At 42.6% G+C, this 24,876-nt stretch overlaps 1 protein-coding gene across 4 annotated transcripts in view; it reads right to left on the bottom strand.

The window, feature by feature from the left end:
• The window catches only part of TRIO (trio Rho guanine nucleotide exchange factor), a 246,764-nt gene extending 222,858 nt beyond the window's left edge, over positions 1 to 23,906 (bottom strand). For all 4 annotated transcript variants that reach the window (XM_071736663.1, XM_071736660.1, XM_071736664.1 and 1 more), the window contains exon 1: positions 23,232 to 23,906. In XM_071736663.1, coding sequence (XP_071592764.1) covers positions 23,232 to 23,355 — 124 coding nt within the window. In that variant the 5' untranslated portion in view covers positions 23,356 to 23,906. The remainder of the gene's footprint in view (positions 1 to 23,231) is intronic.
• Between the last annotated feature and the right edge of the window lie 970 nt (positions 23,907 to 24,876).

The following is a 24,876-nucleotide window of genomic DNA, read 5'->3' on the forward strand; positions in this document are numbered from 1 at the left end:
ACACACACAAAGTCCAAGCTGAGTTATATCAACAGGTTTATAAAACCAACTCAAACTGTAAATGCAATCAAGGAAAGCAGAATTAAACTGAATTGCTTCCTAAAAGATTTCCTCCCCTTATACATCTCTTTCACACCTCTGATTCTGGGACAGGGGAAAAAAATGCCATTTTTATTCCACAAAATCATTGGTAATCTTAAGCATGATAAACATTCTTTTCACAAAGGTTATTAATACTTATCCAAAATTCAAAGTAAGTCTACTAATGCAAGTATTGATCAAATTCCCACCAAGTCACACCATTACTTTAGCCTTCCACTCATAATAGGAAGCTGTACAACCAGATCTGCTTAGGCTTAATGTCCAGTAGGAAGCAGATGGTTGCTAGTTGTTAATGGATCCACAAAAAAATTTAGAGGACCAAGATTTGCATCATTGTCCAGCAAAAAAATTGTCAGTCTTAAGACACTAAACACAAGGTAGGAAGACACATACTACACACAAATTTAAAAGATGCAAATGTATCACCAAGAACATATGCAATTCTGACTGGGCAGGCAATATTATGAACCGTGCCAAAAACTTTGACAATATTTCAAATTCGATGATAAGTCTTTTTATATGAGAACTAACATGAAACAAATGTACAGCTTTGAGGGACTGGAGGACTTAAGAGTCAGCAATTCAAGGCCTCAAGATTAATTTAACTTCTGTAAAAGGTTTTTCTAATTTCATGTGATAATGTTAACCTATGACGCATAATAGATTAAAAAATAAAGTGTCTCAATCATCTGCCAGAGCTAACCATCTCTCCCAACAAGTCTGCAAAAGCAAATGAACTCACAGTAGGCCTTGGGAAATTAAAATTTTCACCTTAGTCTCCTGTAACCACCTCCTGGGCTATTAAGAAGCCAAAGGAATCCAGGTCTTGGACTTTTTTTAAGTTGGCAGCAGTCTTTAAAAAGACAGAATCTCAACAACTCCTACTGCCAGCAGTGACCTTCACTAAGCCCTTCAGCACATCTTCATTAAGTACAAGGGCTCCACATCAGGATTTAATCAGAATTGATCAATGCTGCCTAGAGCATCTAACATTACTTCTTCTGGAGCTGTCCTGACATGCTCCTGCTCCAGGAGACACCCACTGAGAGGACAAATGGGAGTGCTGGCACCTCCACCAAAGGGCAACCTTTCAAACCCATAAGCCAGTAACATTTGGACTGAGCTACAACAGTACTGCAGTGATGCAGCTGAGATTTAACAAAACACACTTCTCAGATAACTCTACTACATAGATGAGAATTCTGGCAGGTAGGATAAGGAAGGCTACTTGAGCTCTAAGGCTTACATCGATACTAGGCCAATAAGTCACATTCAACTCCAATATTTATCTAAGGATGAGGAGCTAACAATTTATTCCCATCAGTAAAAGGATATTGTTTTACACTGGACAGTGAGACTTTTCTATTCTGTTGCAAAAATACTTCGACTAATGATGAATTTTAAAGTACATTTCAAATTTTTAAAAAGCTATGACTAGCGCTCAATTATTGAAGACAATTTAGTTACTAAACTTAAAAAAAAAAATAAAAATAACTGGAGTTAAATCCAGTTGGCTGTATGTCACCAGTGGTGTCCCCCAGCACTTAGTTTTATGGCTGGTCTTGTTCAGTATTTTCAGCAATTAACTGGATGAGAGAATTATGTGCTTCCTCAGGAAGTTTGCAGACAACACGAAGTTGAGTGAAAGTCTTGCTCTGCTTGAGGGTAGGAAGGCTCTGCAGAAGGACCTGCACAGGTCAAGGCCAAATGTACAAGTTTCAAAAAGGTCAAGTGCCAGGTCCTGCATTTCAGTCACAACATCCCCATGCAATGCTACAGGCAGTGTGCCCAGTGCCCAGAAGTGCTGGAGGAAGGATATCCAGAGCAGGGCAACCAAGCTGGTGAAGGATCTAGAGAATAAGTTCTGTAAGAGGAGGCTATGGGAACTAGGATTGTTTAGTTTGGAGAAAAGGAGGCTGAGGGGAGACCTTATTGCTCTCTACAACTACCTGAAAGGAGGTTGAAGGGAGGTGGGTGTTGGGCTCTCCTCCCAAATAAATAATGACTGGACTAGAAGAAACAGCCAGGGGAGGTTTAGACTAAGTATTAGGAAGAATTTCTTTGCTGAGAGAGTAGTTAGGCACTGGAAAGAGCTGCCCATGAAAGTGGTGGAGTCACCCTCTCTGAAGGTATTAAAAAACCTGTAGACATGACACTTCAGGACACGCTCTAGTGCCCATGGTATTTTTTTCTGGGTCGATGGTTGGACTCTGTGATCTCAGAGGCCTTTTCTTTTTCAAAACTGGAACCTGCATTAGGGTGGTGCCGACAGGTACACCAAGTGCCTTGCCACAGAATAAAGCACAACTGCAAAGGCTACGTGTAGCACCAAACCCCTCTTCCCTTCCTTAAGCTCTCCCAGTCATTTCAGTCCCAGGATTATTTTGACACCAAGAAAGGTTAACTGCCCTTGCTCTGAAGCATGATCCACTTATTTAGAGCAATCATTCTATTCACACAGTAGATTAACTTTGTCACTAGAGGGCCTTTGTTCCTTCATTAGAGCATCTGCTGAGTTTCAGGACTTAACTGCTGTCCCTCTCTGGCTTAGTCTAAGTTCGCTTTTTACACCGCACAACAGAAAAGGGTCAATAAAGCAAAACCTTGGTGCAGAGGCCTCAATGGTCAAATTATGTGTCTTGAAGAAAGATTTAGAGAAAGTTTTACTTTCAACTAGATGTCATCAGGTTCTGTGCACTTAGTATTGAATTGTAGCTAGAGCATGCCTTCCAATTCAACTTCTGAACCTGAAAGGAATCCTGTGATGCTCCACAATGGAGAGCAAAGAACTGTAAATTGGTACAATTAAGAGATGGCCTTCAAAAGCACACTTTGATCTGAACTAAATTGCTAATGGTAACAGCCATCTCTAGACACCCAAACAGATGATACATAGTTCCAGATCTACAGAATACAGAGTAATCTTTTTTCCCCCTACTTTCTGTACACTGAAGAAACTTTATTGCCATTAAACCATATCACTAAGATCCAAACAATATGCACATACTTTAAAGTTTGGGCAGGCACAGGTTCTATGGTTCATCCTATCTATGGAACAATGCAGTTTGAAGCTTTTAACTCTGTTAACATCCAGATACTGTAAATTATAGTACCAAAAATTAGGTTTTCACTGGCATAAATTATGGCACCAAAAGCAGTCTTTCTGTGGACTACAAAACAAAGTGCTGGAATAAAACAAGTCACCCAGTGACAGCCCCAGTGATGTGGAACAGTATGAACAGCTCAAGTCTATCTTGCAGTTCTCTGGTGGAATAAGATGCCACTGACCTCAACAGCAAAGTAGACCAGACAGTTTTTAAAGCTTGTCTTCCCACTACAGAAATGTGAATCTAAAAAAGCAACCAAATTTTGTACATTAAAATAGACTGCTTCGCCGCCTTCTTACTATCCTGCATAGATAGTTTGCCATCTGGATGTGACCTTTGCAAAAAAATAGCTGCAGCAGTACATGTGCAATCTGATTCAGCTAGGAACTTCTTCAAATTGCAGGCACCTGGAAGTTGTTTGTATCTTCCAAGACCGGCATCTAGAAAGTTCTTAACTTTAGAAACAGGCTACACAAATCTCAATTTTCATGCCACAGAAATAGAAAGGAAGCCACAATCTCTCCTATGAGAAAGCCACAACTGAAACAGTTCCCAAGGGAAAACTGTCATCATGAAGATATTTTTCCCTCATTTTATTTTCCCATCTCAGCCAGCAGCAGCAGAACAAAATGGACATGTTAGACAAGGCCACTAAAAAGCCAGTCTCTTCTTTATGAGAACTTAGCAGATCGAATTATATGCAGCGTTTTACCTCATACTGAGACAAGTGTATATTTCCCTTTTACTAGCTTTCATTCAGTTATTATATATACTTATTCTTTTATCATGAACAGAATCCTGGGCATTTCAACAGCATGGTAAACCTATGGATATCTTTAACTAAAATAATAATTGAGTTTTTCTAACTGCATATAAGCGATAGCAATTCTGATGCACGCCTTGCTGCTACTGACAAAAGGTCAGAAATGGAATGAGCAAGAGCATTTTCAGAGAAGAGCAGTTGCAGGATGACTTTGTAAAGGAAGGCCCCAAAGTTATCTATCCCTGTTAATTATCATTTGGGGATAGATATTGATCATCTGTGCAAACGCAGAAAAGGACAGTGAAGCTTTTGAAAAGCAGCAGTGAGGCAAATAAGCAATTATTGATTCATGTGTTTGCCAAACATTTTCACCCACTCATAGCAAGGAGAGTTTAAGAGGATTTTCACTAGATAGTTAGTAATAACAGACAGCCTCTCCAGCTCATAAAAGGGAAGTCAGAACAGAAGCCAGATGCAAAAACTCCAACAAACACTGATTCACAGCTTCAGTCACACTCAAAGTCACGTATGAAATGAGCAATTCAGCCATCCAATAAGCCAAGAAAGGGAAAGAGAGGGCAATTATGTCTCTGTTCCACAGAGCACCATTTAAAGTATTCCTTCTGATTCAGCACCAACCCTTGTGATCAGTATTCTTGGCCTACCATCAATGAATTTAATTATACAATTTTTGAAAAAAATGAAGCACTCTCCTTTCCCTGCTTACCCACAAGCAGTCCAATACGAGTCATAGAAATTAGTCAGAGCACAAGTACTGTAGCTACCTCCAATTTTACTTTTGAAGTTGAAGTCACAGAAATGCCTGGATATTAGCTCAAGCATGACTGAAAGTTAGGCGTTTCCTCTAATTGAGCAAATGGAGCCTAATATTCCATATTAACTGATTCAATCAAAGTGCCCACAAAAGCTGCTACCAAGCTCCTTAATACACATCGGTTTCTTACTTGAAATTCATCTGGGCTACCAAACTAACAGCTGTACATTAGGAACCACATCATCTTGCACACTTTTACCCAACTTCTGGATCTGCCTCCCCTGTTGAGCTTCAGGTCCTCCCCGGTTCTGCCTTCTTTGGACACCACATGCATCTAGTATGGTTAACAGCTCTACTAACAAATAGATTTGCTATCCCATAGCCAATGTTTGCTGAACTCCCTTAAGTTTTGCTACTTGAAACAGCTGCACCAACCAATTAACAACTACTACAGCAATAAGCAGAAAGTTCCTACCATTCAAGCTCTTATTAAGGGTATTTTAAAGACAATGTTCTTAAACAGGAAGGAATTGGATACAAAGGAAAGAACAGGGCCATAGCCACATTAAAACAATATTCTACCACAGACTGACGCATTAGTCACTGGGTTTGGAACGAGATGCCCTCTACCCTTTGTGCCAGCTTTGGGCTTTTTACTCCTACATTTGGGAGCTGCTGGAGCAGAGGAAGGAGTAAGGAAGTTATAGCTCTCTTCTTTGAACTTGTACCATCTTCGACAAAGTATTTATTTGCTTTTGTTGTTACAAAGTGAAAATAAGAAGCAAGATTCAATACACACAATGCTTTCTTTAATGTAACAAGAATGTGCCTCCTTTTCAAAGCTGACCATTTCAGAAGGCTTTCGAAAGGGACAATGTTCTTTCAAATGCCCATGTGGCACTATCAGCCTCAAGTGGCAATTAATTTTGGATCCTGACTGATGCCCTTACATTCCAAGTATATCAGCTACACATTAAGCAAAGGACTTCCTCCATTAAAGGACAAGAATTTAATTGAGGCTATATTCAGATACATCTCTAAAAGCTTAAGGGAAAGGCAGAGATGTAGTAACTGAAAACATTTTAAAGAACACACGTGCGACCTCTTTCTCCTCAGGAATTCAAGTTACATAACCTACCTTCAACTCGCTCTCTTCGACCCACAGCAGCCAGACAGACAACAGGTTCCCTGTACTAAGCACAGCAAAGTCAAGCATACAGCTGCTGTTTCAGGAAAGACTTCCACACCAGTTCTAAGAAGTAAGACAACAGGCAAACAACCACAGATATAGAAAGAGCCAGAAAAAGTGCAGTGTTACTGGACAGCAAGCCTCAGCAAAACTTGACTTACAATTCTTGCACAGGTGTGTAGCCTGAGGACAAAGGGCAATGGTTTAAAACTTGAGGAGGGGAGATTTAGGTTAGACATTGGGAAAAAAAAAAATCTTTCCTGTGCGGGTGGTGAGATGTTGGAACGGGTTACCAAGAGAAGCCATGGCTGCCCCCTCCCTTAAAATGTTCAAGGCCAGGTTGGATGGGGCCTTGAGCAACCTGACCTGGTGGGAGGTGTCCCTGCCCATGGTAGGGGTCTTGGAACTAGATGACCTCTAAGGTCCCTTTCAACCCAAACCATTCTATGATTCTTAGCCTTAGAAATAGCTACAATAAGCTCACAGGGAGAATGACGGAAGCACAAGGGGTGGACAGTATTTATTTTCACATTTTATATCTAAACTAGGCTCTCAAGGACTTCTGTGATCCTGTTTAGAACAGTGCATTACATTTGCTGTAAATTACTACCCTCACACTTCTGTTTCTTCTTATCAGTATGTCTCATCTCTTGCAGCAAAAGTCTGGTTTTTTTCAACTGTATATGCACACAAGCCTTTCTCCCTGTCCTTCCATTCTACCCACCATTCTTCCCACTCCTACCTCTACAGAACGCCATCACAAGCCTCTCTTTGGCGAGGCATATTTTAAAAGGAAAATCTACAACTACCTCATTACTACACAGCTATCTTTACAAAGCTTACACTTTTCATTATAATCCCTTTTCAAGCTATCAGCCAATTAGTAATTTCATACATCTGGCTAACTGAAAATTTCATCCACCAGCTTGAAATGTCACAGTACTGATTTTTATTCTTCTTTTAAAGACATACACCAAAGTGCTTTCAGCCGACACAGAAGTTCACCAAATAAGCCACAAAAGCAGGACACCCAATAAGGAACACCTTATATATAATAAGGAACATGCTTAAATTATAGGCAGTAAGCAAAGCCTATGGGTTGTGGTTTCCTTCTTTCTTACAGAAACATATTCCTAATTTTAGACACCTGAATGCTGTTAACACTAGATAAACTGAACCGATAGCAACTACTAAAGCAGATGTTATTTGAAAAAAATAGTTCAACCACACTCATTTTCTGTGCTAAACTGAAGCCAGTTATAAGCATTTTAAATACCACAGGGAATAGCAATTCTAATTGCATACTGCAGGATTAGATCCAAGATTGCTGTCAAAGCAACATCTCAGAATATGTTAACTTTGAAATTACTGTTAGCCTAGGGAGTAAATTCAAGTTGGCTCTTTCTTCTTAATTCCACTTCAGCTCTTCAGCTGTATGAACTGCCCTTTTTGGAAAACTATCTTTACATTAATAATGTCACCTTTTCCCTCAATATACTTTAATAGAAGGCAACTATCAAAATGAAGGTGATTTAGCTGCCTCATCATGGATTCAAAGCAAGGCTACTTATGCATTGTATTTGTCACTGTTTCACCAAGAACAACTTTTGACCACAAAGATGAAGAAGCCCCTTGGAAGAAGTCAACCTGAAAATAGTCACAAAATAGTTCCTTTTTAGTCAGAATACATTTGTCAATGCAGGAAGTTTTGATCAGCATCCTTAAGCAGAGAAAGATGCCAGAAAAATAACTACCAACATTTCCAAGCAGCTTTATTTTTCTATAGGTATGAAATTTCTCTAATTAAAAAATGTGATTAGTAATCTCATCTGAACACAACAATGTGATTACCCAGAGATAAGGCTCAACAAAGCCTCTTATACATATCCTTTGCTGTACTGCTGTCAAAGCAGAGGCGAGTGCAAAGGGACTAAGCAGCACAAACCTGATGGGGTCCTTGTGGAGCTAAGACTGTGTCAGTGACCTCCTGGAACAACTGAGCTCCTCCTTCCACAGTGACTCAAATAATACATTTCTACTGTGAGTAGCAGGAATCTGAGGAAGGGTGGCACGGAAAATGTATTTTAAGGTAAAACCAGGTTAACAGTAACTTTTTCTTAAGTTGTATCACCAAGACTGTACTTAGCAGTACAAAATTAAGGAATTCTATGCAGCTCCTTTCTTTTTCTACAGGGAAAAAAAGAAATATTAGACCTATCTAGGGCAGGGCATATTAACACTTGCCTATCTGATTTGAGCACATTATCCCTGTAAAGCAAACATCTGAGCAGCACAGTATATATAAAGGCAACCCATCTCCCAGTTCCCTTCAAGGGTCAGTTCTCTTTGTGACCTCACTGCACTTGCAGTCCCAAGTTTTCTGCATCAGATATCCATTATCTCCTTCCCATTCTTCTGTCTAGGCTTGTCCTTCTGCTTTGCTTTAAAACAACAAAAACCTTCCTTTTGGCCTCAAAATCAGTAGTTGCTTCAGGGAAATTGTACATTTGCTGTCAGATGGCCTGTCAAAATTCAGGCTCCCTTGCATTTATTAATCTGCCAGCGTACATGTGGTTAGTTCTGTCTTTTAGATCTTAGTTAAATAAAAGTTTATGAAAAGACTATTTAGCGTTTGTTTTCCTTTTTCCTCCTTGACATTTTACAACTTTTACATCTCCCTTCATTTAGTTTTTACTAGCATGGCAGAACTAACATGTCACCCAAGTGACACAAATCAAACCCTAAGAAATTTAACAATAGAGTGTACTAGGGTTGTCTGTAAAAAAAAAAAGTCTTCAAGTACTTAATTTGCATTTGAGGAGATGCTTTCCTCAATGTATCTATGTAATAAAGCAGATTACACATTCACCTTGCTCAATATTATACAGTGAATTAATGCATTCCTATTCCCAAAATATCTCTGATGTAACATAGTAATCCATCACAGTCTGGTAAAACTGATGTCACCTCCTGTTATCCTCTAAGGTATTTAATTAAAACTTTATATAAACACTAAAACGTGACTTAATTGAACTAGGACCATGCTTGATTGAAGCTACCACAAAAAACCACTCAAAAACTAGATAATGCAGCATCAAGTCTGGCTGGGTGAGCTTTATTTGTCAGAGGAGTGCACGTGCTATAGCACTCAAACTATAGAGTGCTTTTCCATAGGACCCCCTACTTGTCTCTGTACACATAATGGACCTCCTGCAGAGACCAACACTGATGCCTAGTGATTGAGCTTATTGTCTGTTGGACCTCTGTCATATTTGTTCAGGAAAAGGAATAAAAGCAGCAATCACAGAAGTGAGGACAACAATTAAGACAGAAAAAAAAAAGCCTGGAAAAAGGCTCTGGAAAAAACTCAGGGAAAAGGTAGCTATCCCTCCTCTTACCCTAGTCTCTCCTGCAGTTAGGTAAGTGGCATTAAACTAGGGCATTACACACCAGCAGTTCTGTACCCTCATCCCTAAAGCTTTGTAGATAGGAGCCAGAACACAAAGTATTAGCAAAGGAAGTGGGAGAGAGACTGCAACCCCATGTAGTGAAAACACTACACACACACAAACACACACACACACACACAGAGCTTATGGTGCTACGTTAGCTGCTCAAGACGACAAAAAACCCCTTCCTCTTTATTTATTATCTACTCTATCAACACATACAAAAGCTGCACATATGCACACATGGGACCCGAGCTCAGGCAGCCCAGACAACTTAAAGGCTTCCCATTAAGTGCTCCCACCTTAGTATTAAGATCTATCCATTCTTACCTTCCCACACTCAAATACAGGGCTCTGCCACTTTTTTCACTGCCTAGAAGTCAATTCAACATTATGGAGAGCAGCACCACCTTGCTCTTCTAACCCACATTTGTCGCCTTAGTGGACATGAACTGCAAGTCACATCTTGCTCAGATTCTATGTCACGAACTTGCCTACAAGCAAAACCATCACAGATTAAGTAATCACCCAGCAAACCAATTACTCTTTCAAAAGGTTTTTACAGGTTCCTAACAGTGGGTTAACACAATCAGGACAGCAACATGGACCAATCCACTTTAAAAACATGTAATAGAAAAAAAAAAAAAAGATTTTAGAAACAGTAGTTCTCATGCTTTACCATATAACAATATATTCCATAAATTCAAAGTTTAACTTGGCATACTGCTATATACCTATGGCTGTAGGTAGTCAGGTTATTTTGCTACAAACTGTTCATCGCTTTAACAGATAAACTGCTGCTTGGAACAAATGCTATTTTAGTAATCAAAGACACCAGAGTTGTTCAAAACAACCTTGCAAAAACATTCTCAAGCTCCTCTGGAAAAACAAACAAAACCAGAAAGCAAACAAGAGCACAACTATTTATACTTCTGCCAAGCAAACATTCTACAGCAGACAATATAGTACAAAAAGGGAAGGTATTCAACATCAAAATTAACCCTCCCATCTTGGTGGGTGGAGGGAAAGATGGTTACTGTTTCAAGTTAATCTAATCAATGCTATCGAGTAGCAAGACGAACCTCTTCTATGGATGCGGCGCTCCAAGGTCCAACCAGGTGTCCCAGTAGAATCTCACGAAAGGTGCTCTGACAAGCCCGGATCAGTGCTACTGCTCTGAAGGTGGCTAAACCAGCCCCCGGCTTCCCCAGGTGTGAGCCTTTTATTGGCCCCCTAATTCTGCTCATGCGCAGTAGGGGCCCACCCTAATTAGGCACAGGTGGGCTTCACACGAGGTCAAGCCCACTACCTGGCAATTATTGGCACCTGATTGCCTCGTGTCACTACACTATCGTTTCTACCCTAATTTCCTATTACATTACTATATTTGTAAATACAACTATTTTAATAGTAACATTTTTTTCCCAACAAAGTCGAGGCATAAAATATATGTATTTTGCCTCTTCAATACAAATCTTACAAAAAGGTATAGAATCACGAAAGATGATTCTTTCTCCGCTCTTCATTAGCAGCCAGCAAACACCAAAACACTGGGATTCACTTACACTGGCCCTACTTCATCAGACTGGAAAAGGGCAGCTTTTAGTTACTAGTACTGTGTCAGTTGCCTCCAGTTACCCCCAAAAAATCTCAGTGTTGCTCCAGAGCTAGAGAAATAAAATTTGCTTATCTTCATTTCCATGGCACTAATGTCATCATCTAAGAACAATAACCAAGAACATTCTAGCATATGAAGAGTTTTTCCAATATTCTCTTCCATCGCACAAATTTAAAACACTCTGACAACCTTATTTTTTCTTTACCACAAAGGAAAGCTGACAGCTTCCAAACTGGGGTTTGTGGCAGGCTTTTTGGACAACCAAACATCAATTCTTTTATGTTCAGGTTATTACAGTTTTCTACATATAAATTAGAGGCAAATTTACTGCTTCTTGAAGAAGCTGGGGGAGAAAAAAAACAAACAGCTCTTTGTTTTTTAACCTCACAGATCCTGGTTCTATTAGCTACTGGCTTAAAACTTCTTCAGTAGAGTTTGAATATACCATTTCCACAGAGAAGCTCTTCAAAACAAACAAACCAAAAACCAACTTGCAACCCAGTTTTCCAGGGAGTTAAACTGTGCTAATAAAACAGTTTATAATCCTCAAGAGATTGTCAGATTCCTCTGTGCTGCCTGTAAGGCACTGAAAAGCCACCTCACAAGACTTGAAACAAGTTTTCACCTAAAGCTGTCCTCTATGAAGTTCAAAAAAACAAATAAACAAAAACATCAACAAAGAAAAGCGAACAAAAAAAGAAAAACACAAAAAAAACTAACCCAAAACAAACCCTCCTCTCCCCCCCCCCAAAAAAAACAAACCAAACCAAATAAAACCCACCACACCAAACAGAAAGGGTTACACTACTCAGTTAAGTAAGTCATAGAGGTTCAAAATTTAGATTATATTTAGTTCTTCAATTCCCACCCAGAGTTCAACTCAGTAAACTGATCTATTTTTAGCTCTTGACTCTTTTGGACATTTCCTTCCTTCATCTGTGTAAATGCGTCACAGCTTCTCAAATGTTTTCCTTTGGCTAGGGAAGGATGCATCTGATTCCAGGCTTAAAAAAAAACCTTAAAACACTTGCCAAGTGGTTAGTGTTGGCTGTGTTGCACCCTTGTTTTGAATTAAGGATAGGCAAATTTGACTCCACTCTTCACATTATACTACAAGAGATATTGCTCTTTCTGCACTGAGAGATCACTGCTGTCCTCTGGGAGGATCGTCACTAGCCGATCCATATTTTATCACTTCCTTATAAGCAGGCTTGAGTTGGCTTTGCTGCCTTGATAATTCAATAGACAAACAGTGGATTTTTTCCGTAATGGGAACAGAAATTAAATTCAGGTTTGTAACTTTCTGCTCAGCTGCTGAGGCAAGTGAGAGCCCTTGTTTTCCTTCCAAAAACAACCTTCTGTAACTTTTGGGGAAGCTGGTGTCTTAATTTTTATTTATTTATTTCATATAAAGCACTAACAAGCCACTCTGCAAGTTACTAGATATGCCATTATGGCTAACCTCAGCTTTCCATCTGAAAAGGTGCCACTGTCCTATAAATTTCAGCTTGGCTTCCCTTTGTTGCCCCTACAGAAGTCTGGTTAGCATAATCCCCTGTCAGTTAAGCAATGCACAGCACTATTTCTTCTTTGAACTTTGCAAGCCATGGCAAGTTGTGGAAAAAAAATACTTAAGGCACACAAAATGTGACTTTAAGGGGTACAAAGCAAGAGCATAAACTACTGCTCTAACTGTCCCATTTCCACTTTTTTAGGACAAACCTCATGTGAAATATGCAGCCCAAATGGATGTGCTAACCATCAATAAACCAAATCAATAAATGAAAACAGGGATAAAAGCTCAGAGAGCAAAACTTTATTTAAATAAATAAAAGACCTAAACACCAAAACTACACACACACACACAAAATTATGGTTGTTTGGTTTCTTTATCAGAGAAATCATATTCAATTTTCTTTCCCAACAGCAACAGAAGAAGGCCTCTGAAGATGGATTTTATCATCTTAAGGATCTTCACCAGACTATCAGCTTTAGCATAGAATAAGTCAACCTATATTTCATTTCATCTTGATTTGCTGACAACTTTCTACCTTTTTTTCTGTGCATTCAGCTGCAGATATCTATTCCTCTAATTGCAGAAGAATTATGAAAGGCCAAGACATTTCAACCTTAGCCTCAGGTTTTTTAGAGAAGGGTAGAACATTTTTTATGATCTCAGAAAATGATACCATCTTTTCACTCAATGTTGCGTAACTCAGCATGTCCAAAAGTTAGTGGAATGAGAAACATTTGGAAAATGAAGGACTTACAACTTTAGTGCTGGTAGAAAACTATATCCAATAGTGTATAATCAAGTCTATACAGCAGGTACAGCAAAGACCATTGCGTAGTAGCCAATTAACATTTAGTATTTAAACACTCAATTTATTCTCACTTCTTGTGATGTTCTGGATGTATTCTCTTGCTGTTCTTGATGTATCCTCTTGTTATTATCTGGGACAAGTGTTAAGAAATGTCACCTAGTTTCATTCCAACATATAATATCTGCTTAGACTCCGAAAACAAGCAGTCCGCAAGACTTCAGCATTCAAGACTTTTTTCAAGAGATCTCAGCAATCACATTTCTTATTGTCTAATGGCTTCAAAGTTATTAACCAGCTACATGACCAAAGCTTAGTGAAAAGCTGGTGACCAAATGCCTTGACAAAGTATCTCCCAAGGCTTCAGGTTTCACTGATGCAGAAAAATACAGACATTCGGTAAAAAAAAAAAATCTAATCATAATTCCAATTAATAAAATCAAATTTAATAAAAATGAAAAGGTTTTGAATTTTATTTCACTGTTTTATGCAAGTACAAACTACCTAAAAATATATAGGAATTTAACATGTCCTTGCGAACCATACTGGCTATAGTTCATGGTTCACTGGGTCATGGTTCATTTTTAACCCTTATAAAATCTCACTTGGCTATAACCCCAGACTCTCAAGCCTCTAATTTCTGAACAGTTAGGTTTAAGCTAAGTGCAAAAATCACTACTGGTTGTTCACACAGTCTGCAGACACCTCAAAAATAACTATTACTGCTCATACATGCATTAAGACTACAAGGAAATACGAGTAATTAAGCTCTGGGTAGTTTCACAGATGACTAGAACACGTAAGGATTACTCACAATAGCCCAGACACAAGATCAGCACTTACCACATATAATCATAGAAAGTTAGGGGTTGGAAGTGACCTCAAAAGATCATCGAGTCCAACCCCCCTGCCAGAGCAGTCACCTACAGCAGGTCACACAGGAACACATCCAGGTGGGCTCTGAATGTCTCCAGGGAAGGAGACTCCACAACCTCCCTCTGCAGCCTGTGCCAGTGCTCTGTCACCCTCACAGTAAAAAGATTCTTCCTAATATTTATATGGAACACCCTATGCTCCAGTTTATAACCATTGCCCCCTGCCCTGCTGTTAGTCACTCCTGAGAAAAGCTCAACTCCATCCTCCTGGCACTCGCCCCTTACATATTTATAAACATTAATGAGGTCACCCTTCATTCTCATGTCCTCCAAGCTGAAGAGCCCCAGCTCCCTCAGCCTTTCCTCATAAGGGAGATGTTCCACTCCCTTCATCATCTTGGTTGCTCTGCACTGGACTCTTTCAAGTGGACTCTCCTGGTCCTTCTTGAACTGAGGGACCCAGAATATTGGACACAGTATTCCAGATGTGGCCTCACCAGAGCAGAGTAGAAGGGGAGGAGAACCTCTCTCAACCCACTAGCCACCCTCCTTCTAATGCACCCCAGGATGCCATTGGCCTCCTTGGCCACAAGGGCACAGTGCTGGCTCATGGTCATCCTTCCATCCACCAGCACCCCCAGGTCCCTTTCCCCTATGCTGGTCTCCAAGAGCTCAGTCCCCAACCTATACTGGATACTGGTACCTGGGATTGTTCTTTCCCAGATGCAAGACTTGATTTGCCCTTGTTGTAATACATCAAATTTCTCCCTGCCCAACTCTCCAGTCTGTCTAGGTCCCTCTGAATGAATACTTTCTCCAACTTTTTTTTTAAATGATTCATCATGCAAACTCAGTTTTCTGAGCTACACAGAATAGTCTGACCGTGTAAACGTGCACTCGTATATCTCCATGCACACTGGTAAAACAAAGCTTCCTGAATCTCAGTCTCAAGGTCTTAGTCTAGTAACACTAACCTTACTCTTACAGAGATCTGTAGGAATTAAATAAGAACCCTGTCAAAATAGCATGATATAAAACTTACCTGACAAAGCAAACCACTGGTATAATTTGGGATCTGGAAGCCTATACTTTTCTTCCTATTATTTATGTCTTGCTTACTTACCATCTTGGGCTCTGAGAGACAAAAAACTTCTAAAGGAATTTCTATCTCCCTGAAAAGCTTTTTTTTTTCTTCTTAAAAACAAAACAAAAAACCCAAGCCATCAACCAACTAAAAACAAACCCAAAAAACAACAAAACAATTACACCAATTTCAGTTCTTGAGTAAGGTCCAGATTACAAAACACCACATTCAAAGTAGCAACAAGATGTCCAGCTGAGCACTGCTCAGTAGGAAAATGACAGATATTTGCAGAGTGTTTAATTAACCAGTGCTACTGCCATTTACAGTTATACAAGAGATGAAGAAAAAGAAAATTATTTGAGAAGACTCCACCCAACAACCTTGGAAAACAACTCTATTTTTTAAACAAGTGCACCAAGACAATCAAGCTATCGCCTCTTCTGTGCAACAGCAAAAGGCTAGGATTAAAGGCTCCAGCTCCAGACGAGTTGGAGTACCTATTTGGCAGAGAAGCCACTGGAAAGGGCTTTGTGTCTATAAAGTAGAGCCTACTGGCTCTTGTCACTCAGACTGGTGAAATGTTATGGACACAACTCATATATGAGCCTTGTCTTTGAGTAACAATGTAACAACCTACTCTAGAGGCTGAAAATCGGATGCTTTAAGGCACTGTAGTGTCTACTGCTAAAAGCACTGGAGTTGCTCCTTGTCATTTCAATTCCTCCTCCTCACTACTGGGTAAGTGATCTGTTTTCTCAAAACAGCAGTATCCTTCCTGAAGGAATATGACTCAGCTTTGCAGATCATGAGTATTACTTCACCAGTAGTCTACTTTTTTATTTTGCTGCACCAAGAAAAATGTTAAGTTAAACAAAGATCCTTCTCAGAATCAAGCAAATTTCTTTATGAGTACAACCAAGTAGATGTAACTGTATTAGTCATTAGATATAAAATAGCCTGCTATGCCATTCAATTTTATTTTTTATCCAGTAGCCTTTTTTTTAATCGACTTGTTTCTCACTGTCATAAAGCAGAAAAATCAGTTTTCTTTGTTCTCACTAAAATCCTTACCCACTTTCAAAAGAATATGCCTCAACCACCAGTGCTTTTACAGAGTTTAAGCCTGTCTCCAATTTTAACAATTTTGCTGATCATGGCTATTTGAGTGATCTCACCTTCTTCAATCTGCAGACCAAAAATCAAAGTGTATTTTCACCCTATTAATAAACTTATCTAATAATCTGCATCTAAACAGGATCATTTGTTGACACTTCTAAAATTTGCAATTGACATAGTAGAGCAACATTAATATTTTTTCTTTTTATTGGGATAGGGAAAATCCTTGTAGAGTTTGTTCTGATTTCATTTACTTAGACGATCATTTTATATTGAAAATCTTTTGGAAGCCACATGAAACTTCAGGTTGACATTTCATACCTGCTTCTGCTACATTGCTGCAGGACATTTAACAGGAAAGAAACCACTTCTTTAAGAAATATTCATTACCCACCTCATCTACACAGACACTAAGGTCTGCAATTACTGAAAGCCTCGGCTGCACCAAGTCTTTTCCTTCTCTCAGCTCCTTTCTGAGCATACCAGTACTTCATGGCAGCTCAAATATATTCCTCTCAATAATGGGCCTGGCTTTTCTCTAACTTCCATGTTCCTTCCACTCCAAATGTGCACTGAGTTTATCAACTATCAGCTATCACATATTTTACAAGTAATTCTCTGTCCTCTCTTAGAAATATTCATGACTTCTACCTCCAACTCTTTCAAACACACCCTACCTTCCAACTTTCTGAATCCTTCACTATTATCCCCAGATATGTTTGGCTGTTCCACACTAAAACAAGCTGCACAACAGCTGCTGCATTTCACACTGAAGGACTCAGTCCTCATCATTCCAAGAAACATCAATCCAACAACACTATTTCCAGAGCAACTTCTCCATTTTAACTTCATTATTTCTGTAGGGTTTTTTGTGTTCTGGATACTGCACATCAGCAACTATCAAGTTGTGACATATCTCTATCAAAGAGGTGTTTATCAAAACATCATTCCCCCTTTTAACCACCTTACTAAAATGGATGCTGCTGGAACTGGATTCCAAAATCCACAAGAGGACTCACTTCTTTTTTTAGTCAGTACTAACCAGTACTAATGACAGCAACACTGCTGCAACCTTCTCACTGACTAAAGCAACTCAGGATGAAGTAATGGATTCTTGAAAAGCAGACACGACATCTTTAGTTTTTTGTTGTTGGGATTTGTTTTGTTTTTTATAAAAATGCTGTTGTGATTCTAAACTGCATGAAAGAATTACCAACTTGTTTCATATTTCACATTCATAGCACATTCACTTACAAGCCCCAAAAAACACACCTCAGCCCCTAACAGCAATAGGGACAAGGATCAATATGTGCAGAGGACAGCACGGAGATACCATGTGGGGTACCAGCAGTGCTGCCTGCCAATGTTTCCCTCTGGGCTTCACTGTTAGATTATTTCTGTTAGACATTTGTCACAACTCTGCAGCTACTCCAGCTGCCACACAACCACAGCTCCGACTACCTGCTCTGTCAGATACCACGCATCAGCAGGAGATGGGTCAACCTTCCTGGAAGGGCACTATCTTAGCATCATACACTGTGTGTTCTGATCCATTAATTTTAGTTGAAAATTGGGGTTGTTTTTCACACTTGGTGCCCAGTATGAAAGCTATTTCACCTATGATCTAGGAGCTAGCATTTTTTTTTTAATTATTAATAGTATTCATGAAAAGGTTTGCTGCCTTTCAATAGTAGGCTTGCTTTATCTTTCCCACATGATCTTTCCCCTCTTTTCTTCCCCATTTCCTAGGAGACTTTCTCTGCTACAGTAGCTTTTTTAATGCTGTCTACTACAAGACAGTCTGCTTTCACAGACACTATCACACAGGACCCTAATGTATAGCAAGCAAGACAACAGTATATAAAACAATCTGATCAGGAAGAAGCAAAACATAAGTTCCCCCTGTAAAATTGAAATATCAAATTTCTAAGTAAATCTTTTGGGTTTTATCTTTACAGTATTGTCTGTTCAGTGATATTCATGAAAACCAACCAAATTATTAAATCACTCTTTAAGCAAAAACCAATAATCATCATACTTTCATAACATTTACTAATTCTCCCTGTATGGTCTCAGTACTCAAGTACTTCTCAGCATAGGCTGCTATGGACAGACTTGGTTGAACCCAAACTGATCCATGTCTCAAGTCACCATCTATAGTTGCAATAGACTTCAGCATTCCATTTTCCTAGAATACTCAAGGATAATTTTGTTCCTATGTATAGCTCAAGGCAAAGTTTTAATTTCTCTTATCACTAAGTTTACATTAAGAAGAACATACAGAAGCAGAAAAGACTAGGTATACAATATTAGAACTGGGTGCTACTCAAAGCTATTCTGGCTACCAGCCTGTTCTTTGACTTCACCTCAGGAGAAGTGGCACACTGAACTCTCTCCTCAGGACACCCCTCTGCCAGATTCATTTTTCATCTTACAGACTTAACTCCTGCCCTGAGAGAGGACTACTTTGACCTGCATATATTTATTTCTAGACTGAAAATCCTTCATATTTTTTGTTTTCCCAGATCAAGTGATGAAGTACAATTAAGGTATATTTGGATTTACCCTGGCATGGGTTGGGTAGTTACTCATACTACTGACAAGACTTCCAGGGTCTCTTGTTTTACTATTTCTGCTTCTTTGAAAGATCCCTACCCCATTCTCAGTATGTAAATTTTTCTCCTTCTGGAAATGTGGCAAGTGTTCCAACAGACAGGAGGTGACAACACAAATCTCCTTAATGGTTTTGAAAACTGTGTGTTTGTCCATACATGAATTAAGCTATTGAACAGTTAAGCAGAAGTTACTCACACTGAACATATTTTACATGAAATAGCTACATCCACTTCCATCACAAAACTTTGAAGAGTTATCAGTTGAAAAGCTAGTGAGGTTTTTTTCTGCTGAGACTTTTATAAAGGCATTCACTGTACTGTCTATCCAGAAGTTCACTTAAGTCCTTAGCAAGCCTTTTGCTCTGCATCCTTTGCTATTGGCAGATCTCTCCATCATCCCAGAAAGGAAAGTCTAATTACAAAACATACAATCGGTACCTCCTTTACTTAGGTGCAAAAAGTTTTAGTTTCATGCTCAAAACCAAAATGAATTAACTTCAACTATCAAAAATTCTTCAGTTTGGAGGGCACTGCTGTAATAACAGACAGCTCTCGTTTTTGCATCCTAAAGCCATCAGTCGACAGCCCTTGAAGTACTGAGGACTCAAAACTGCAAGGATGAAGATTTAATCAACAGAAGAACAACAACCAAACAAAAGTTCTGTATGAACTTACTACCCTGTAAGCTATGACTTGATGGCAGTCGTTCAAATTCAATTTTGCTCATGTTAGCTGTTTTCAGCCCTTCAGAATACTTAAGCAGAAACTTACAATACATTTTGAATCGTTTTATCTTTTCACACAGAACAGATCTTGTATACTTAACACTCCTCTGCCCAGCCACTCACACTCTGCGCCACTGGGTTTTCATACAGTGATAGTCTGTTTTTCCATTATTCTGTGAGATTTTATTAGAAACTTCCACCCACAGCAGTGCACCTTTTAGTAAGGAAATAGGGGGTGATTGTTCATACAGTTTCAGCTTAAAACAGATCCCTTCTGTCAGTTTAGAGTCATCTGACTTCTACCACCACTGTGTTTTCACCATCAAAATGTAATCACTTTGCTTGGCACTCAGCTCTGCCTCTTAGCAGTTTTACTCTTAATCCTGCCACAAAGAAGGTGACATATCTAACAAAGTGTTCATCTTTTCAACTTTAAGTAATGAGATTTAGGTACCAAATAGATAATGGAAAGCAAGCTGCCTCAACTTCTTCCAATTTCAATAAAGGGACTTCTCATTTAAATTGAAGACATACAGTCTTTATGTTTACATATTATTACCTCACTTCCAGTTCAGTTCCTTTCTTTACATTTCAATTGCAACTTATTTCCACAACCCAGAGTGAGTTTACATTTACACAGACAAACTGGAAAGTGATGTGAACCTAGCTGCTGTTCAATATCCTAACAAAACACCTTCCAAAACATGAAACTTCATCATTTAGGCTACTTTAACTCTACTTCAGGATTAGTCTTACAAAGGGAGAGCATGAAAGCCAGTAACCCCACTGGAAGCTCAGGTGATCCATCTAAATAAGCGAAGATTAGAACCGATTGTTCAGGTAGGTATTTTGTTGTTGGGCTTTTTTTCCCCTCCTGGAAAACACTAACATTTTTACTCATTTTCTCTTTTAAGTAACAGCTACAGCTTTGCTGACACTCTTTGCAAGTGACAGGAAAAAGGAAACATTTGTCATTGTAAATAGTGCAAAGAGAAAAATATTTTGTCTGCTCCCAGTTACACTTAAATGAAGGTTTTTACTTGTTCATTGATTGCTGTGTCCATTGTGTTTTACTGAAAAAAAAACCTGTGCCTGCTGTTCAAACAAAAGGAAGCACCAGAGATCTCTTAATAGATCCTTTCCTTATAAAAGAGTAGATTGTGTACAGAAGCGGAGTTTCAAAAGCTCTGTCAAACACTGAGCATCCACAAGCAATGCCAGAACATTTTCCAGTGCATGACACAGCCTGGGCTGAACCAGATAACCTCAACAGGTAAAGATGTAAATGAGAATGCCAGTTGTTAATTATGCTCAAAGAGTTTTTCCAATAAGCAGTTGATGTGTCTTTCTACTGCTTTAAGATTTTAGGTTGCTGCAAGACTAAACTCATTGCAACTTCCCTGTTATCAGAAGTTATCAGTATCAGAAGTCATCACTGCACCACTTAAAAGCTTATGAAGTCTGTGTCATCCCTCTGCCCACTCACAAGTGTGGAAGCTGACTATTAATACAGCTTGCAGGATCTTTCAAAACTATAAGATTACTACACATGTACCCATTTGTAACTACACTAGACAGAGACTCTAAGTCTGCTGTTGTAATCTGTCATTATGCTTTCAAAGGGATTTTTTTCTGAGAACAACAAAATTCAGTCCTTCTTCCCTGACAAAATCCAGCAAGGCCAACATCTTGACTCGACGAAGAGTTTTGCACTCAGATGCCAGCTGAAACTGGTCTCTGAGGGAGCATCAGGTCTTTCAGAGGGGACACAGTCCTCTGTTGAGTCTGTCCAAGCAAACACAACTCTGAACCTGCTTCAGGGATGCTTGCTGCAAATCACACCTCCTCCTTCACCCTTCCACGAAACCAAGCACATTCAACAGTAAGCCCTGACCGCAAGCGGCACTGATTACACCATCTCTCACTTCCCTATGGACTTTCCTTTAAAACCCAATTAACACGTCTTTTATTAGTATTACTACTACTACTGCCATTTTTTTCCCCCCACACAAGAAATCGCCGATCCCCCCCATCCTTCCAGCGGTGAGTCTGCATTTTGATCGCTCGCAGCTCCTTTTTAGGCATCCAAACAGAGCGAGTGCCCAGCCCTGCCCTGCCGCCCCGCCCGGGAACGGTGGTCGGGAGTGCCCAGAGGGAGGGGGGAGTGGAGGGGAGAGCGGAGCCGCTGGCAAAGCGGATCGGAAGGAGGGGCGGAGGAACCGCCGCTGCTCAGGGGAGGACAGCCGGCACCGGAGGGAGGCTCAGCCGCCGCCGCCGCCCAGGTTGCCGTCGGGGCTTCATCCCCGCCGGCGGCGGTTCGAGCGGCCCAGGCAGCCCTGCCCTCTCCGCCGCCATTCCCCGAAGGACAATGTCTCGGTGGCGGGGGCAGCCGCCCTCCCCGCCCGGTTGAGTGCCGAGAGTAAACACCAAGGGAGAAGGCGTCCTCCATTTTTTTTATCCCGGCAGCCTGTCAACAGGCTCCCCCCCTTCCCCTCCGCACTCAGCCTGGCTTTCCAGCACGGCAGCGCCCGACAGCCGCTGCCGCCCGGCCCCCGCTGCTGCCCCGCCTCAGCCCACGCAGGGACACCCCTTAACGCGTGCTTCGCTTTTTGTCTTTTTCTTTCCCTTCCCACTCTAAACACCCCATGAGAACGCTGCCCTCTTCCACCCCTGTCCCTCGGCCGCCGCCCAGCAGTACGGCACCGGCGGAACACGACCGGAGTCGCGTTGCCTTTTATAGCGGTGTCATCTCTGCCCGCCTCCCCGGGGGGCCCCGGCCGGCGCAGCCCGCTCCCCGCAGCCCTCCGGAGCACCGCTCCCCTTCCCTGCCCCTCCGACACCGAGGGCTGCCCGGATCCGCGGCGGTTCCTCCGGCCGCGTCCCGCCGCGCAGCCCCCGGCAAGACATTTTTCAGGGGGAACCCCGTCCTCAAAGTGCCCGGTGGTGCCGCCTGGGCTGGGTAACACACCCGTTATCGGGGCCGCTTTCAGAGCCAGAGTCGCACCTGTCACCGGCGACACGGCCTCGGGGCAGTACCCAGCCCCGCACCCGCCCCGGCCGGGCCGCTCGCCGCACCCGTTTTCACGCCTCGTTTCTGCCGGCACAAGGGTGGCCTCCTGCCCGAAGCAGCGCCCGCAAGTTGCTGGGCCCCAGATGCAGCCCCACTGCCCGCCGGCACGGGACGAAGGGGTTCGGCTTTCTTCCCCCCTGCCCGCCCGGCCAGACCGCCCCTGAGCGGACCGGGACCCGCACAGCCGCCTCCCCGGGGAAACCCCGAAAAGACGGGCACTGCCGAGGCGGCCTGGCCGGTGAGAGGAGGACGAGCCTTCCCTGGGGCCACCTGACAAAGCCGGCTGCCCTCGCTCCCTCTCTCCGCTGGGAGCTCCAGGAGGAAGACATCGCTTCCCTCCACCTTTCCCCGCTACCTCCAGCCGCGGCCTCGCTGCTGCCCCTTCCTTCCTCCCTAACTCTCCGGGACGCGGCTGCACTCACCGGATCGGAAGAACGCCGCGATGTCCGCCGAGTCCTTGGCCGCCTCCTCGGCCGCTTCTCCCGCACCGCTGCCGGCCGTGGTGGCGGCGGCGGCGGCGGAGGTGGCGGTAGCGGCGCTGCTCATGGCTGCTGCGTGCGGTGGCGGCTGCTCCGGGCGAGACCCACCGCCAACCCCACCGCCCCCTCCGCGGATCCCGGCTTCACCTCCGGGCGGGAGCGGCTGTTAGGGCGGCAGCCGGAGCGGGCGAACGATGCGGGGCGGCGGCGGACGGCCACAGCGAGCGCAGGGACATGAAGGTATGTGCGGAATGGCAGCTCCGGGAGCGCCCACCCCCCGCAGCCACCTAGGAGGCGGCGTGTGCATGCAGGGAGTCAGGGCGGGCGGGCGGGCGGCAGCCGGAGCGCAGACAATCGCGGGAGGAGGAGGAGGGCGACGACGACGACGGCATGGGGAGGGCCAGCAGTCCGCGCAGGCAGCAGCCGGTTGGCGGAGAAAGAAGGAACGCTTCCAGCTTTTTTTGTTTCGGTTTTTTTTTGGGGATTTTTTGGGTTTAGGTTTTTTTTTCCTCAAGGAGCGAGAAGCGAGCCGGAGGAGCAGCAGCTGCGCTAGCCGCCGTGCTGCCGGTGGCCGCAGCAACCACCGTCCTCCATCTTGACTGGGAGGAGGAGGGTGGGAAGGGGGAGTCGGGAAAGGAAGCGAGTCCCCGCCCGAGGAACAAGGGCGGCGGGGAGGGGGGGAAGCTCGGGAGTCTCCGGCTGCGTCCGGCTCCGGTCGGGATGGGGCGGGACGGGGCGGATCGGGACGTCAGCGCTACCTCTCAGCCCGCTCCCCATTGGCTGGGGCGCGGCTGCCGGGAGAGCCCCCCGGGCAGGCGGGGAGAGGAGAGGAGGGGAGGGAACGGGGTCCCTGCGGCTGTTCCGCGGCTGCGACCGGAGGCGCGCCCTGCGGGTGGTGGATACGTTGTTGCTTTGCTTTGCTTTTTTTTTTTGTTTTTTTTTTTTTTTTTTTGTTTTTTTTTTTTTTTAGATCTTTTAATTATCTTCTCCCGACTGACTTTCGCCCTCGCACGCAGTTGTTGCGGGGCAGCCCAGCTGCTGGCTCGCCGCTGTTCGAACGTCGAGCTGCCGGTCCTAAAAAAAAAAAAAACAAAAAAAACAAAAAAAAAAAACCAAAAAAACCCCCACCAGTCTGTCCGTCCGTCCATTCCGGGTGGGGGCCGCGTTCAAGGCTGCGGAAGGTGATAAGTGGCGCTTGCCCCTGCTCCTGCCTGCTTCTTCCCCAGAGCCTCGGGACGGGGCCACACCGACTCTCTCGCCTCTTCCAGGGGTCGCGCCCCGTAAGAGCCCCCCCTGCCCGCGGTTTCAAAGAAGAAGCACTTGCCGCTCGAAGGAAGAAAACGAGGAAAAGGAGCCCAGGGAACACACAAATTTTTCATAGTGATGCCGTTAAAAGGTGTTGAAGCAATCCATTACATTGCTGCCTGTATTGTTGCTGTTTTTTCCTCAATGATCACAGGGACACTTCAAAATATTTTGTGTCGTGGACCAGTCCAGTTAGCATAAAATAAGAAAAGAGCTCATGTTGGTAAGTGCAATGGGGTGCTTGGTTAAGGGGCATCCCATCACAGTCCCGCTCTTCACGTTG

This window comes from Heliangelus exortis, chromosome 2 (assembly GCF_036169615.1).
Source record: "Heliangelus exortis chromosome 2, bHelExo1.hap1, whole genome shotgun sequence".
NCBI lineage: Eukaryota > Metazoa > Chordata > Aves > Apodiformes > Trochilidae > Heliangelus > Heliangelus exortis.